This window comes from Lonchura striata, chromosome 4 (genome assembly GCF_050655825.1).
Source record: "Lonchura striata isolate lonStrDom1 chromosome 4, ASM5065582v1, whole genome shotgun sequence".
Taxonomy (NCBI): Eukaryota; Metazoa; Chordata; class Aves; order Passeriformes; family Estrildidae; genus Lonchura; species Lonchura striata.
In genome coordinates, this window is record NC_140706.1 from 37,794,202 (window position 1) to 37,810,823 (window position 16,622).

The following is a 16,622-nucleotide window of genomic DNA, read 5'->3' on the forward strand; positions in this document are numbered from 1 at the left end:
TGCCAGAGACTGCTTAGAATGACAAAGAGCAACTGAAAGAAAAAGTGGTGAGAGTGGAAAGGGAATACTGTTGGCTTGCTGCCTCAAATGTGGTTTTGTGCATTTAAATTCAAACATGAGTGCCAAAATAACAGCATTTTTATATTTTGTAAATTTCATGTGAAATCATGGAATAAAGCAAATGAGCTAGCTAAGCTTTAAGACAATGTTTCATGCTTCTTCTTAAACACACTTTTATAATTTTATAATTTACAAATCCATTTACTATTGGTGCAAATGAAATAAAGTAGCATTTTAGTTCATCACATTCCAAATATTCTTGAGGGAGATGGAAAAGAGGAGTCTGTGCAATGTTAAACTCAAACTGTGAGTTAACAGAGAACATAATATTGCTTATGCATAAGATATCACCATTAACAAAAGGTAAAAATGTTACTGTAACTTTTTTATCACTCATTTCTCTGTACTTTCCTAGAGTTTTGCCTTCTCAGACTTTTAGCTATAAGAGAGCAATTTTAATCTGGCTGAAAGCAGAGCAAGATATGTTATTCATAAACATAAGAAATAACAAAAAAATTACACATCTGAATATCTACTGACTACAGAAACCCAAGTGCATGCAGAAAAAAAATACCTAACCAGTGCTGAAAGAGAAATAGCATCCAAAAATCTCAGGCCACTATGACCTTTAGGTACAGTGACTAGGGAAAAAAAGGCACGGAGCAACAGCCACTACAGTACTTCTCTATTTGTGACTTCATCTTCAACTTCTCTAAAGGCATTGGGATATAGAATGTACTTCCCTTTGATGTAGCATTACATGAAGGAAACAAGTGTCACCTGTATTCAGCTCTTTGGCACATAAATCATAGCAGCAGCAAGACTGTTCAAGGGACAGACATTTGTCTAATGCTAAATCACTTCAGGCAAAAAATTGCTGTCAGCAAATATCAAGTTTATAGGAAAAAAAAAAAAAAAAAAACCACTGCAAAATACTCACAGCTTTGGTTTGGCAAGCACAGGTGGTGGTTCCTTAGTAGGTGAAAGCAAGACAGCTGGAGGTGGGATGGATTTATCACTATTTGACTTGCTGTTAATCATTCCATTTACTCCATGAAGAGGATGAATGCCATTTGATTTTTCCTCAGATGTATTGAGCTGTTGTTGAAGGTCTATCACACCAGGTCTCAACTCAGTGTTGTTTACTTGGTGGGTATCTGTAAGTTTCTTAGAAGGAAGCTCAAGAGAGCTAATTTCAACTGGAGAAAGTGGTGAGAAATGATGGAAATCATCACTAGAGCATTCCAAGCTGGCTAAAAGAAATAAAAAAGAATATCTCTTCAACAAGTCATAGACATGGTAAATACAAGGTGTATTTTCAGTTTTTTAAAGGTGAAATATCTTTGGTTTTATAAAGGTATTTTTCTAGTCTTCCTATTGATAATTTATGCTTTCTATTGAAAATTTATGCTATTATTTAATTAGATACATGGGTGGCTATTCATTTTCTGAGTGTGCCTCATGCAAAAGGCAGAACTAGAAACCTTAGGGACTTCTCTAATTCTATTTCAAGGAATCAAAGCACTAACTGAGATTGACAAGTATGGACAACAGCTAAAACAGGACTTCCTGAAGTTTCAGGATCACTGAGGAACTAATAATTTAAAAATGTTGAAGAATGCATGTATACATGGCAAGTTTGCAATGACAGCTGGGTTAGTGCATCCAACGACAGTATATATGGAAACATATCACAAAACGAAACATGTAACAGTGTTTTATTTTACAGAAGGCCACCTTTAGTAAAATCGTTTCATCTCTTTAATTTTGCCTCTGCTGCCATCTAGTCTTGAACCCCAATGCTTAAGATATGCCAGGCTTGTGGCAGAACTTTAAGAATGTGTTTCTCATTAATAAAAATATTAAACTAGGAAATGAATGTAAGAAACATTCAGTTTGCTTTATATGAATGCAGTGAGGTTGACAATCCCCATTTCTTACAGCAGCCATTTTCAACAAAGAAAGCACACTGACAACCTCACAGGTAAATTAATCATGTAAGATTTATGACTAAAAGCTCCTCACTCCTCTTTCTCTTTGTCACATACCTGAGCACACAGTTAGTTGTGCACTGCTTGTTACTGAACCATGTTCATTTGTTGCTGTGCAGGTGAAAATTCCCGAATCTTCAGGAAAGGTTTCTGCTATTACAAGTGTACATATCTCTTCTGGAAATAAACAGAAAAATAAAGTGCATAATAAACTATTTAAAGTACCATGTAGTGTTTTATGCACTGCATATATAAAGGACAGAAAATAGACTTTTACAAAGAAATATTGTGAGAACTGCAGAACTTCCAACATAAATGGCTTTAAGGAAAATAATTTTGCATCTGAAAGAAGTAAATTCATCAAGCTAAGTTTTAAAAACTGGCTTGAACAGTAATTTTGCAGATACAAGTCTGTGCATTTTACATACTCAATGTTTTTTTAATGCAGGATAGTACTAATTAATACAAATGAATGTAATGGTTTCCAGAAACAATTATCTTTGCAAGTTCTTTTTGTGTCTCTAAATAACACCATCAGTACAAATGTCACCAATTCTTTATCTAATTTATTTTTCTGTATTTAATGAAACATTCATATCATATCCCATTTCCAGTAAAACTAGGAAACATTTTATCACCACTTCTGTATATACTAACCAGAATTAAAAACTCCAGATTTATAAATATTCCCCTTATGCAGAGTTTGGGAAAATAATTTCTGTCACTGTCTACACAGAAGTGAGAATTGATACATTAAAAATATAATAAAAAACGATATCCCCAAAACCTATTCAGAATGCTGTGACAGACAGATTCTGTAGCTGTTTTCAATTTGTTCATTCTACTTTGATAAGCCATGGTATAGGCTTTGATGGTTTCTGTCTGAAAATTTGTGTGAAGTATATTAGGTTGAGTTTTACAGGAAAATTTACAAAATCAGTTTTATCCATTTATAATAGGCACACTTAACTCTTTAGGCATATTTTTTCCAGTTTCTTCCAAGAAGTCCCTTTCTTTTATCTCTACTTGTATGGTACAGTTTTTTTAAGATGTCACAGTACGATGATCTAAATAATGCTGATTTTTTAATCTCAAAACCAAAGCAGAGAAATTTTATAATGTTCAGTTTAAATTAAAAAAAAAAGAAAAATGCATTTTGCAATTTGGACACTTACACGTACTCCCATATATTATCACATAACCAGCTAAAAAAAGCATACCCTAAAATGAGGAAAAGTAATTTAGAATCTAATAACTTCCATATGAAAATTATTCTGTACAAGGGTTCAGTAAGGTCAACTTCACTTCTTATAGTTCAATTTGGAAAACATTTTCAAACAGTGGTTGGTTTTTTTCCCCCTGTGGAATGACAGACCACTGTCTCATTTAGACAAAAAATGTTAGCAAAAAAGTAATGAGTTTTTTCCAATTATAAATGACAATGAATCCAAAAGCTTCCTGTACTGGAAATCGGCTAAAAATGAATGACTGACTAAATCTTTGGCTCAGGGTTGATTTTCAGAGAGCAGAACATGCCTTTGTTTTGGCATCACAAACCAGTCATTCTGTGTAGCTGCAAGAATCATGTCTGGTAAGACTGTAGCACGTTGGATCTTCTCTAACACAGATGAAGATTAATGACTCATGAAAGGTCTTATCAGGAAAGTAATGGGTAACACAAGCTAGTTTTTGAACTACTGAGATCAGCTTTTTTTAGAGCCTTGGTGTGTCATAAGCAGTGGAAGCTGTATTGTTAACCACACGTGCGTACTCCTGGACTGAACTGACCCTGGGGATGTAACCTTATACAGGCAGCATTCTAGTTTCCTGTTCATTTAACAGCAGAATGCTGAAAGCTGCGTCTTTCAGGACTGCAAAAGATCACTCCACCAGGCTGAGAACTGCTCTTTGAAAGAGGTCAAAGGCAATATAAAACAGCAACCAGCAGAAGTCCTATTTTTCAAACAGCAGAGCTAATTAATGCATAACATTCTTCCAGCTTTTTGAGTGTATAAAATGATCACGGGAGAAGAGCCAATCTTCACTCTTCATGACAAAAGAATTCTAATGGATTCTACAATGATGTTCTTTGCTTACTGTTGAGGTATATTTTAAAATTATATATGGTAGATTGCAGAAATCCCTGTAAAAATGTTTCAGAGTAATTTAATGATGAAAATAATCAGAGATTAAAATTTAGTCTTTTCAACCAGACAAACAAACTGCAACACATTTGTGATCAATCATAAGAAAACTGGCTAAACTGAAAACATGAAAATCCTAAGAACAAATCAAAAGGCAGCTTAGGCAAAAAGCACATGTGAACAACACACTGCCATCTTCTTTATTGATTTTCCTCCTCCAAGCCAAGAATCACTCACCTCCAGGTCCTTGCTAAAAGGCTTACTACAGTGGAACACATAGAAATGAAATAGTAATTTGGCAAAAGAAAGGTTCTTTCAAGATTTCCATAACACACTCTGGATATACTCAGTGTTCTGAGTATTTTTCTACCTTTACATCCTGACTTATGTAATTATCTGACTTTCTGGTACTGTGCTAAGCAGAATCAGAAGATTTGAGGGAAATAATGTCTGTTCTACTTCCTGGCATTCATCAGCTGACAAATAACTTCATCACAGAAATGTGTTCCAGAAAGCAGCCCTGAAATGCTGTTCTCAGGGCCTTAAAACATATTTAACACTTGACTAAATGAATACAAAAGCATTTTGTTCACTGAAACATGTAAAATGCTTAGGCATGCAAGTACTTGACTGTTTTGTCAGTTATTTAGAAAGATTACATTTTACACAGCTATTATTTCCCTTTATGGCTCATGAGTCCATTAGGAAGAATAAACTTTGGTAGGGGAGAAAACTATTGTATTTTAACAAATTTTATCACTGGAAATATGTTTACTTCAGAATGTTTCTCTGTATTATATTAAAGGTAGAGCAGTTCTTATATCTGCAACTTAATTTCTGAATGTGACCATTAACTTCCTCCACTGTAATGCACACACAGTTGGGGAAATAAGTACAGTCCCTTGCTGGTAGTTGTTCATTCCCATGCAATGAAAGATCAATTTCCAGAGCTGTAGGTTCAAAGCCATAAGTTTTCTGATACACAGAGACAGTGGGAAGTCACAGTTGTGGTTTCCGGGTAAAAATCCAACAAAACAGAACTCTGCCAACTTGTACACAACTTGTGTCTTATTCTCCCTCATGCTCCACAAGTGTTTAACTCCAGTTAAACTCAAATAGGCCCATCAGGTTACTTCTCATCTAGGTATCTGTGCATTTTTTATATAAAGAGAATAGAGAAGAGTGAAAATAGAGAAGAATATGCAGAGTAGCATAATAAATGGTAGTATAGCAGACCCGTAGATGTCTTAGCTTGCAATAACATAACAAAAAATTTATTCAATTTGCCTGTTACTGATGATCACTTGCATATAGCTTTATTCAGTAAGACAGCTGTTCTGGCCTATTTAATAGACTTTATGTCACTCAAGGAATGAACAGTTAATTTTTCAGAAGATGCACAAGACTGACTACGTTTGAAGATATCTCAAACACCACTTAAAAAAGACTGGTAAGAAAACTGAACAACAGCAAATGTGATTGTGAGCAATAAAATGTAGTTTTATGGTGGAGAGCCTAGGTTACACAATATGTAATCAATAACCAAGATGTCTGCTATCTAGCCAGATTGGGTACAATAAATATCAAATGGTACACTGCTATGGCAACAAAAACTTTAGCCCCCAAAACATTGTTCAGGTTTGAGGAGAAATTAATCCATTTATCACTGTCAAGGAAAAGTTTATGCTAAAGCTTGCCCTAAGGCATTTATGATACTGTAGATGCCTAAGCCACCTAGTTCGAAGTTAAGTTAGGTGTATACATCAAGGCTGGAATGAATGCATTCAGCAACATAGCTGTGAATATTACTGCATTCCAAAAAGCTTTAAATGTTTATAGTTGGACAGGACTGACAATGTTTTGTTTTGTTTTGTTTTTTTTCAGATCACATAGTACAAAACAGATCAGTTGTTTACTCTGAATTTGGAAGCATCACCAAGCAAGGATAGTTGTAGCAGTCAGACTTAAGATGAGGTTACTGACAGGGAAAAAATTCTGTAGGTATCTTGAGAGCATAGAGTACAATTGAAAATTTAATTGACAAGCAATAATATGTAAATTGATCAGATCACCTTAAATGAAGGGGAATTTTAGCCTATTTTCAGTTTTTCTCTTAATATGACTTCTTGAGATATGGCTCATACAAGATTGCTTTCTCCAAGCCCTTGTTTGCTTCTCAGCAGTGAAAGAAGACAGATCCTTAGTTGTAATTCTCTTGTTTTCACTAAAGAGTGCAAGGATCTGGCATGCAAGTTAACCTACCAAAGCTTCTATGTTTTGAATTTCATCAGCTACCAGAAAGGTGATTATTTTGGTGCAGGGAAGCAGTAAGGATTTCTGTAACATTTGCATGTATTTTCAGTTTCAAACATTATGTAGAAATAGGGGGGAATTTCTAAAGGATTTACTTAACTAGATTGGGGACTCTGGAGCACAGCAGTTAAACAGGAAAAAAGAAAGCACAATCCAAGAGAAGTGATGACTATCTTTTGAGATGTGCTTTGTGAACATACACAGTATTGTGCTTAGGAAAAAAAAAAGCATCAAAAGTATATGTGGCAATTCCCTGGCAATTTAAGCAAAATTACTTCATACAGTTTTCTTCTTACATGCTGTTAGACAATAGTTCTAATGTAATTCAATACAGTTTGTGGCTGTCTCCAGACAGCTGAGTAATGGTCAAAATATCAACAGCTGGCAAGTGATTCCATGGGATTTTTCATTCTCAGGCAGCCTGTTTTTGAAGGATTCAATCAGTATAAAATCAAAATGTCCAAGAAAGAAGTAGAGAACAGGTAATTTGACAAACTGTGATGTTGGCTTTGAGTAATCTAACTAGCTATTAATTCACAAAGCAGTCTGGAGGGATTTGCAATGCAAACTGATTTCTGTCTAGACAGAAAAAGGAGTGCAAAACACATTAGAGTAGAAAGAGTGTAGCAAAAAAAAAAAAAAAAAAGTAGCCAAAAAACCCCCTTTGCTTCCTAATTTCTTACTTGTGTGAGTTCATTGAATATTTTTCCTTTAAATCATTAGTACTGACCTATCAAAGGACAACCAATGTTATTGAGTGCTATAATGTTTATTGATGGTTGGATTTTGGTTGACAACCAGCAATTAAAGTCACACTACAACTTGTTACAATTTGTAAAATTCCATGGATGTTTTACACTTAGAAAAATTTTTAGAAAACATGTCCATCTTTCAAAATTCTGAATACTTATATAGCATATGCACATTTCCATGTCAATCTTGCATATGTATTAAGCATCCACATTAAATACCAATATTTAATATATACTTGCTCATGAAAAATTTCCTCTGAAGACATTGTTTAGTCTGGCTTCTAAGAGTTTGAATTACATCACAAACCAGTACTGCATCTATTACATTTCTGATACCCATATCCAGCTTCCTGTTGTACAAATTTTAAGATTTTTTCATGACATCCTAAAACCCAGTGTTACTTATTACTACTAATATACAAAACATTGCTCATTATTTACGCCAAAAGGAAATATTTACATTTTGCCCAAACTTGATTTACATTCCCTTTGCATGCACAGTGTCAATTCCTACACAAATAAGCCAGTAAGTGTACTGTCATTAATTTCTGTAGTGTATAAGGCACCACAATATTTAAGATACTACATTATTTAATAGGGCTTAGTAGGAAAAGATAAGTGCCCAAAACTTAAGGGATAGTATAGTACTTAGCTCAATGATTCCAGGGAGAACAAAATGCCAAATTGAAATTTATTCATAGACCGAAAGCACAGGAAGGTGCTCATAAATATATATTGCAACATAATTACAAGCATGAAAATAGAAATAATCCAACAACAAACCAGCCAGACTGCAGTCAAGCATTCACTACTGTTATGTCTGTAAAACTGCAACAGTACAGATACCAAACTGTTTTGAGATGTCTTCCTATTCTTGTCTTGCTGGTATGGGATACCTCAACATTAAAGAATTTTCTATACTTAAGAAGATTCAAGGAATGCACCTTTCATGTAAGAATCCATTCCCTAGCACCCTTAGAAGACTTCAGGTATCTTCTCTCAGGGCCTGCAAGCTACCCAGAAATGGGAAGGAGAATGTTCAGCACTTTCAACATGACAATGCAGGTAAGTGAGAGGGCTGGCAAAGTGATGATCTCTTTGGACTCAGAATCTCACTTTCTGTTTTCTATTTCAGGCAGCAGTTATGAAAGCAAGTTGATAGTTTCATTAACTAATACCAACATACCAACATTCTTACTTCTTCCATAGCAATAACTGTCAGAGAGGCTGTACAAACCTTGCAACTAACAATATGAAAGTTAGTTGTTTATGAAAAAAAAAATCTTCTAGCACTCAACTATTCACACAAAGGAAACCTTTTCTTTCTAGCAAAAAAGTGCTTCAAATTCTACTAGAAGATGCTTCATTCCTACTCTAAAATATTTAGTTTATCTAGCATTATACACATTAGGTTTATTAAAGAGGGTGAAAGGGTAAAAAAAAATTACCAAAATTAAAACTAAGCAAACATTCATGACTGTGAGTTTTGACAGAAGAGTCTTAAACTGGATATTAAAAACTCTTAGATCTGAGATAGGCTGGTAAATTTATACTTAGAAATTTTTGTGTAAAATTTCACTCCTTTCAGATACTATCTAACATTTTAAAGGACAAATTGAACACAGTTAAAAGGATTTTGTAGGAAAGAAGCTCCTAGTAAGAATGATATACTAGGTCTGATTCTGATAATGTTAGATTAATCTGATAGATTAAATCTAGAAAAAATTTGCTACTTTGACAGGAGAAATGTTCCTCTGAGAAGGGGAAAAAAGTCAATCTATTGAGCAGATTTTTTTTAAGATATCATGAAAACAGCTAAACTTGGAGACTTATTATGCAATATATATTACAGGAAAATGTTCTAAGATACAGAATTAAACTTACTTCAACATGAACATATTATCTTCTATTTATTTGCATATCCAAAGGCTTGATATGATATTGAAACTGTCTTTAAACTATTTTGTACCCTAACTTACAATATTTAAACCCTAAAGTTTGTGTTATGACTATAAAATACTAATAGCCCATTGCTAGCAGTTGGACATGTTTTAATTCCTCATTAGAGGTTAGCTTGGTTTTCCAATAGTCTTCTTTCCTTCATATGGCTCACATTTCCAGCCTCCACAAATCAAATCATTCACTCACATGTGTTCAGGGCATCAGCTAATACTAGAGTTGATGATGCTACACACCATGATTAATAGTATTAACTGTAAGGATAGAGCATGCACACGTGTGTGTGTGCAATCTATATGTATAATGGACATGAGGCAAAATAGGTATATAGCAATTTTGTGAAGTTGCAAGAAAATTAGTGAACAGCTGACAAAGAAAGGATTTTTCCCTCTTTCCTTCCTCTCATTTCCATGAAAATTAAAGGAAAACTGCATTTTTCCTAGCCTGTACCCTCATAGTCACAGTCACTTAACAAATATCTCTCAGCTGGTAGGTCTGTCCTGCCTGTTAATTCAACCCCTCAGAGTTAAAACATCCCCCCATGGCTAGCATCCTTCAGAGACATTCTTTGGAAATACTCAGATTCAAGATTGAAAACTTTTGTTTTTTTCAGTGTCATAATTAACACACCCTCCAAATTCAAGAATACTCAAGCACAACTGGTCACCCTCTTACACCAAAGTTTAGGATGTATGGCTGTCTTCTCTTCTACATGTTTGACTTAGAAAAATTAAAGAACATTCTCAGTCTTTTAGCATCCACTTACTATTCAAGAATCTCCACCAGTATATAGTGATGTATAATGAGAAAATGAAGTAGACAGAGAAAAACTGAAGCTGAAACACCTTTCACTTGTTAAAATCTAGGACTTTTATCTTGTGACTAGGCTACAAAAATTGAATCAGTGCATATTTTTATTTTTTTTTTTAGGATCAGGTTTTATTTGTGTTTAAGACACATCATATCTGCCAAGCTGGATTGGTAAAACTAGCACTTAGTGGTTGGGTGTTATGTAATTCTTATGAGCACCATTTGGGTAATGGAATTTTGTGGGACTTGTACTTTTTCCCTCAGTAGCAAGCAAACCATTTACTCCCCTTGCAGGTCTAAATGGAATTTACTGTTTAACTAATAAAGGAATTGATGTAAAGGACAGAGTACAGTATGGGAGGTGTGATAAAGCAGTATTGTCTTTAAGGGGGTTTCAGTTTACCAATGTTCAGCAGAAACACTTTTCTATTTATGGTTTCAGTACAAACTCAAAGAGGTAGTGAATAAAGAGATTATTTTTTCATATGATTCTTACCAGGTTCAGTTGCAGATCGTGGCTCTGCATATCACATCATAAGGAAGGAAAACAAACAAGAAAAATTTATTAAAGATTGCATTAAGAAATATCAGTGTACTGAATAAACATATTATACTGAAATATTGTAAACAAGAACCTGTGCAGACATTACAAAATCAACAATATTTAAATTGTTTGTCAGTGGTAGATGTTCAGTTATTATATCTAGCCATTAGCGTTGAAATGGGAAGAGGAAAGGACTCTGTCCAAAACTTAATCTGACAGACTAATTTCATGATCTTTTCCTATCCTGTATTAAAAGCAGCCACTTCAGATCATGGCTGAGTGCAGCTGTGCCAGATGCGCTAGGGCTCCAGATGAACTGGAGTCAAAGGCAGCCAAGTGAGATGCCACAACTGGCATCACTAATGTGTTTTTCCTCAATCCCTTTGGTAGCAAAGTGCAGGCCAGGATGGCTTTCACTTGAAGTAGTGTGTAGTACATCTGGAATTGACTGAGTAAAGGCAGCCAGAACCTCTTGTTGCTAGCCAGGCTAGAAACAAGGAGAGGAGTTAATTGCAATTTTAAGTCCAATGCTAGGGCCCAGTGGGACCACGGGAGAAGATTGTAATGGCAATACCTTTAAATTGTTGTAACTTGTGATTTGAGTTGCATGTTATAGGAATTACTGTACCAGGAACAATGTGAAATAACTGAGGAGAAGCCCTCACAAGAAGCAATTCAATAGCAGTGGTGACCTGGCCTGGGCTGGCTTTGGTGCTCAGTAAGTCTATGCAACACACCACCTCTCCTGTCCTGAGTATCACCATAACAGATGGAGCCGAAAGACATGGACTAACTGAACTCAAAGTAGGTTTTATGAAATTTTACAGGGATGATGCATAGACTAAGGAAATGGTATCTGTGTACTCAACCAAAGGATGAGAAGTGGTGGTTCTTGAGGATCTCTTGGCTAGTATGGGACCTGAGCATGACATAAATGGTATGGAATAAGGGAGTGGAAAATGTCCTGGGTATAAGTGGCATAGAGTTATTTTTTTTCACAGTAGCTGGTAGTGGACCGTGTTTAAGATCTGTGTTTAAAACAGTGTTGGTAATACAGAGACTTTTTTTATAAAGGCCTTTTCTGTTACTTGTTTCTTGCTGACAGTGAGGAGGCTGGGGATGCACAAAGAATTGGGAAGGGAACAACAAACTGCAATGACCAAAGTGATATTCCAAACCATCTGACATCATGTTCAGCGTTTAGATCTGGATGAAGAAGGAGGAAGTGGTAACATTCAGAGTTAGGGTGTTTGTCTTCCCAAGCAACTTACAGGTAATGGAACCTTTCTTTCCTCAGAATGGCTAAATACCTGCCTGACCATGGGAAGGGGTGAAAAAATTCTTTGTTTTGCTTTGCTTCTGAGACTTTTGCTTTCCCTATTAAACTGTATATCAACCCATGAGTTCTCTCACTCTTACTTTTCCAATTCCCTTCCCCAGCACACTGCGGGAGAGTGAATGAGGATCTGTGTGGTCCTCAACTGCCGGCTGAAGTTAAACCATGTAATTGCCTTACTTTTTTGGAGAATTCTGAAGTCTGGAGAATCTTGAATTTCAATGCCCTGTCGAAACCACTTAACATGAATGGGAGGGGGTCCTCTGACCCTGCATTCCAATACTACGACTTGTCCTTCAGATGCTGTGGCATTTTGTAACTCCTGAAATATAAACATCACAATTCAAATAAACCAGGAACACTTCGCATTCTTAAAAATAGTATTTTCTTCCCTTTGTAATTCAACTTTATTGCGTCATTACATTTTTGCAATAGACATTTTCTTTCATTCTGATTGAATTTAGTATATCTATATAGTTAAAAATTATTGAATAGATTATTTACAAATATATTCTTAAAAAGACCAAAGATTGGAAAAGTGCAGAAGTATTCAATTCCTCAAATGAACACAAGCAGATTACTGCAGTTTGAGCTTTCCATTTTTGCACTTCTTCCACAAACTGAAATGGAAATTCTGGAACTAATTACACATTGATTGACTTAATCCTGAGAGAGTAGCTTAGCTACTTTTGGGTCCAGCTCTAGAAGGTGGAGCTGCTTTTCATTTGAGCCATATATAACAAACCAAGCAAAATTAGATGAGACCAATATGGTTAGGATATATTAACTAGTGTATGGATAGCTTCTGGGACAGATCTTTAATCTGCAACCAGAGGGAAACACAATATTTTAAGTAACAGAACTGACAGGTGATAGCTACTATTTTTACCTTTGTTATCTGTCTTAAGATTATGAACCAAGGAGTCCCTTTTACTCTGCAGTGGCTGTCTCATTTCCTTTGCAATTTATTGACCAAGTTTTAGACCTTAATGCAGCAAAGCACTTGAATTTAGGTCTCAGCTCAGAATTATTCTAGTTTATATTCATAGATCTCTAGTTATTCAAATACGTAAGAATTTGGTTACATGGGAACCTGAAAATCTATGAGCTGTTCCCTGAACTTTGTATGGGGAGAAACTTATGTCAGGAAGCTGGATTAAGTTAATATTTTATTGTTCATATCTGATTTGTTTCTTCTGTAATTAGTTTTTTTTGTTTGTTTGTTTGGTATGTCCCAGGTGTCTTAAGCAAGTTAGTAAACAATTTCAGGGACAAGAGACATGAACATTAGGAAGAAACAGCAGAGTTTTGATGACTTTGGTGATCTCTGGATGGGGGATGGACTTCTCCTGTTTCCCACTCTTACCTGAAAATTGCCTGCCTCCCAACCTTGCAGTAACCACATTCTCTAATCTCCTGCACCTCCACTATTCACCCTCCTGTGACACCTGCAGTATGGGTGCAGAATTATGGGGGACAGGATCAGATCTTTCTTGACATGAGACAGGAATATGCTGGAACCAAGCTAGACAGCTGTAGAGCAGGTCTTACTCTTGCTTACTCTTATCTCTAGGCAAAGCTATTTGCTGTCCATGTTAATTTTTAATCAAATGTTTTCCTGAAGTAATAACCAGAAATACTCCATTTTGGCTTCAGCAAACATGATTAAATAATAATTACTACTATGGAAATCATTGTTTGAGGCACAATGAAATATTTTCAGCTGAAGCTGTATTTTATAGATAGGGAAGCATGCTTCTTTTTGCTGCTACCAAATTCCTGGTTCTTAAGTTTGATTTGGGATGAATGTGAAGATAAATATTGACTTAAGTAATTACCTAAGAAATACTGAATAGAATTTTCTGAATAGAAACTTCTCTTCTAAAAAGTATGATCAGCAGGAGAAAGGATTAGCTTTTGTACTCAGCATTGGTGAGGCTGTGCCTCAAATCCCATGCTGAGTTTTGGCCCTCTTGGGAAAAACATTGAGGTGCTGGAGCATGCCCAAAGAGCAACTAAGATAGTAAAGGGTTTAGAGCACAAATCCTATGAGAAGCAGCTGAGAGAACGGGTTATTTAGTCGGGTGAAACAGAGGTTTAGGGGGATGTAATTGCTCTCTAGGAATTTGTAATGAAGTGGGGGTGGGGGTCTTCTCAAAAGTAACATGCAATTGGACAAGAGGAAGTGGCCTCAGGGTGTGACAGGAGAAGTTTAGATTGGATATTGGAAAAATTGTTTTCAGAGAAAGGGTTGCCAAGTACTGGCTACCCAGGGAAGTGGTTGAGTCACCATCTGTGGAGGTATTTAAAAGCCATGTAGAAGGGGCACTTATCAACATGGTTTAGCAGTGGGCTTAGTTGTGCTGGGTTAATGGTTGGGCTTGATGATCTTAAAAGTCTTTTCCAACCTAAGTGGTTCTATGGTTTTTAACTTACAAATTTTTTTCTAAATCAGAGTTAAAAAGCCTGTGTTATTTGTTCTTATTAGTAGATAAATTATTGTGAGTGAGGCTTTATCAAGACTATTATTAGTAATTGGTACTTACCTTGCTATATTTTACAAAGAGTTATCAATGGAGAGCAGTCATGAGCATAAGAAAACTCATACAGAATATTAATTTAAATCCACTTGTAGAATGCATAAGAACTTCACTGTTGCAGTGGAAAAGTATTTCCTTAGGAAGTCATTGATACTGAAAAGTTTGAACTTAATCAAGCCTTCCTGCGTTAGGATACATAATTTTGATATTTTCTTTTGGACTGTAAGAGTATGATATAAAAATCATGATAAACATACCTTTGTAAAAATAGGTACAGAATAGATAGGCTTAGGTCCATCCAGATGGTGCAGGTATGAAGTAGGGCTTTGAACCTGCAAAGCAACACAACAATGCTGTGAAATGGAAAGAATACTAGTTTTAATGATACAGCCCCAATGTATATGCAAAAATCCAAACTCTCACATGTGTAGTCTTATTATGGTGTTCTCTTTCTACCATACTTCTTGGAAGACATAACTATTTTACATCTGTTATATTCTGAAATCAAAATGCAAGCTTCTATACTTCCAGTGAGAATTTTGTATCCAATTGTCTTTGCCTGTAACTATTTTGAGAATTTGACTCCCATTAATAGATTCAAGTAAATCTTTTGCACTGAAGCATTTTTGCTTCTTCTGCTGCTACATCTGATCATCACAGTAATGTAAGTTTATAGTATAACAATATAATTCCTCAAAATGACAGAGTTTTTCTGATGTTGCAAATCTTGGAAGAAAATTTGAAATACTTTTACTAGTTTAAAAATTGTCTAAAAGTACCTGCTGACTGGGCATAGAGATAGGCTGAATTACAGCTGTGGTCACTCCTGATTTTGGTGTAGAAGATCCTATTGTCAAGGAAACAGAAGTGGTTTTCTTTTGGACTCTGAAAAATAAAAACCCAGGAAGTGCTTTATAGGATCTGAAATGAGAATGTATTCCTTTTTCATACATAAGCTACTTTGTACTTTCTACATATTTAAATGTGTTACTATCAACTGAAAAGATCAACATTGACTGCTGAAGAACAAGATGGATGAATGAAGCATGAATAGAACACAACCTTTGGCTAATTTACACTTCCTCACACAATAAAAAGTACTAATTTAAGATGAAACTAAAATGTATTTTGTTTCTTTAATTGTAGTCCTCTACACATTTCTTTGGAAGCACTGGATTGGGTGACTACAAATGAAAACTTGGTTAACTTGACCTTATTTTTGAATATGAAAAGTTGGTATCAACAAATATATAGTCAGGGTAAGGTTGGCCTTCTCTGACAGAACAAGCAAATTAATAGAATTTACAGTTATAATATTAAACATTTATATCACATGAGAGTAATAGAAAAGACAAGGCACACACAAGTGTACCCCAGATGCTTATTCAGACTGTAAAACTACCAAAGATTTTCCAGTATCCCTTATAAAGAACATTTACACAAAATTGGTAATGCTTTGCACACTTACTGTGGCATAGCTCCAGATTTTAATTGGAAAATTAAACTTTCAGTCTCTGAATCTGTAGAACTGGCACCTGGAAAAGAAAGTTTTTTCAATAATCTCATATATTTTTATTGATTTATTTAATGTTTAAATTCCAAAGGGAAAACTATGATACTTTTGCATTTTACTCCAAGAATTGAGAACCCTCTGTAAGAAACTATGGCAGTTTTTTTATCTGATAAAGATTGTAACTATGTACTTTAGACAGTTACAGAAATCATAACCATGCCAATTTAATTGCACACTGCTTTCCTTGGGCTCCGAGCTGTCTCCCTTCATATTGAAACAAATATGGCCAAGACAAAAAAAAATGCTGAATACTATTGCTCTATGGGAAATGTATAATTTTATTTACTTAAATTTTAAATTTGAAGCTTAAGCAAACATATGGCTCATACAGATAACAAATCTTCAAACTTAAGTAAGAGCAACTCACTATACCAAGGCATTTTCAGACTAAACTTGCTGCCCATGTTGTCCACATTTCAGACTATTTACATTAACCTACACATAACATTTATGTACTGCTATTTCTTGCCAGTAAAAGTCTTGATATAATGTATGTGTTTGGCAAGACCCTGAGCTTACTTAATAAAAAAAAAAGTGAAAGCATTTATTCCCTTTGTCCTAATTTTTGCTAACAACAGATACTTCACACATTTATTCTAG

General features: G+C 35.1%; 1 protein-coding gene across 8 annotated transcripts in view; it reads right to left on the reverse strand.

Annotated features, from left to right (window-relative positions):
* PALLD (palladin, cytoskeletal associated protein) overlaps positions 1–16,622 on the reverse strand; it is a 186,092-nt gene that overhangs the window by 105,200 nt on the left and 64,270 nt on the right. For 7 of the 8 annotated variants that reach the window (XM_085577990.1, XM_085577989.1, XM_021555592.3 and 4 more), the window contains 7 exons: positions 15,918–15,984; positions 15,229–15,334; positions 14,707–14,781; positions 12,090–12,231; positions 10,526–10,549; positions 2,109–2,228; positions 1,001–1,313 (listed from right to left, as the gene is read on the reverse strand). In XM_085577990.1, coding sequence (XP_085434116.1) covers positions 1,001–1,313; positions 2,109–2,228; positions 10,526–10,549; positions 12,090–12,231; positions 14,707–14,781; positions 15,229–15,334; positions 15,918–15,984 — 847 coding nt within the window. The remainder of the gene's footprint in view (positions 1–1,000; positions 1,314–2,108; positions 2,229–10,525; positions 10,550–12,089; positions 12,232–14,706; positions 14,782–15,228; positions 15,335–15,917; positions 15,985–16,622) is intronic. The other variant, XM_085577987.1, reaches the window with a different exon arrangement.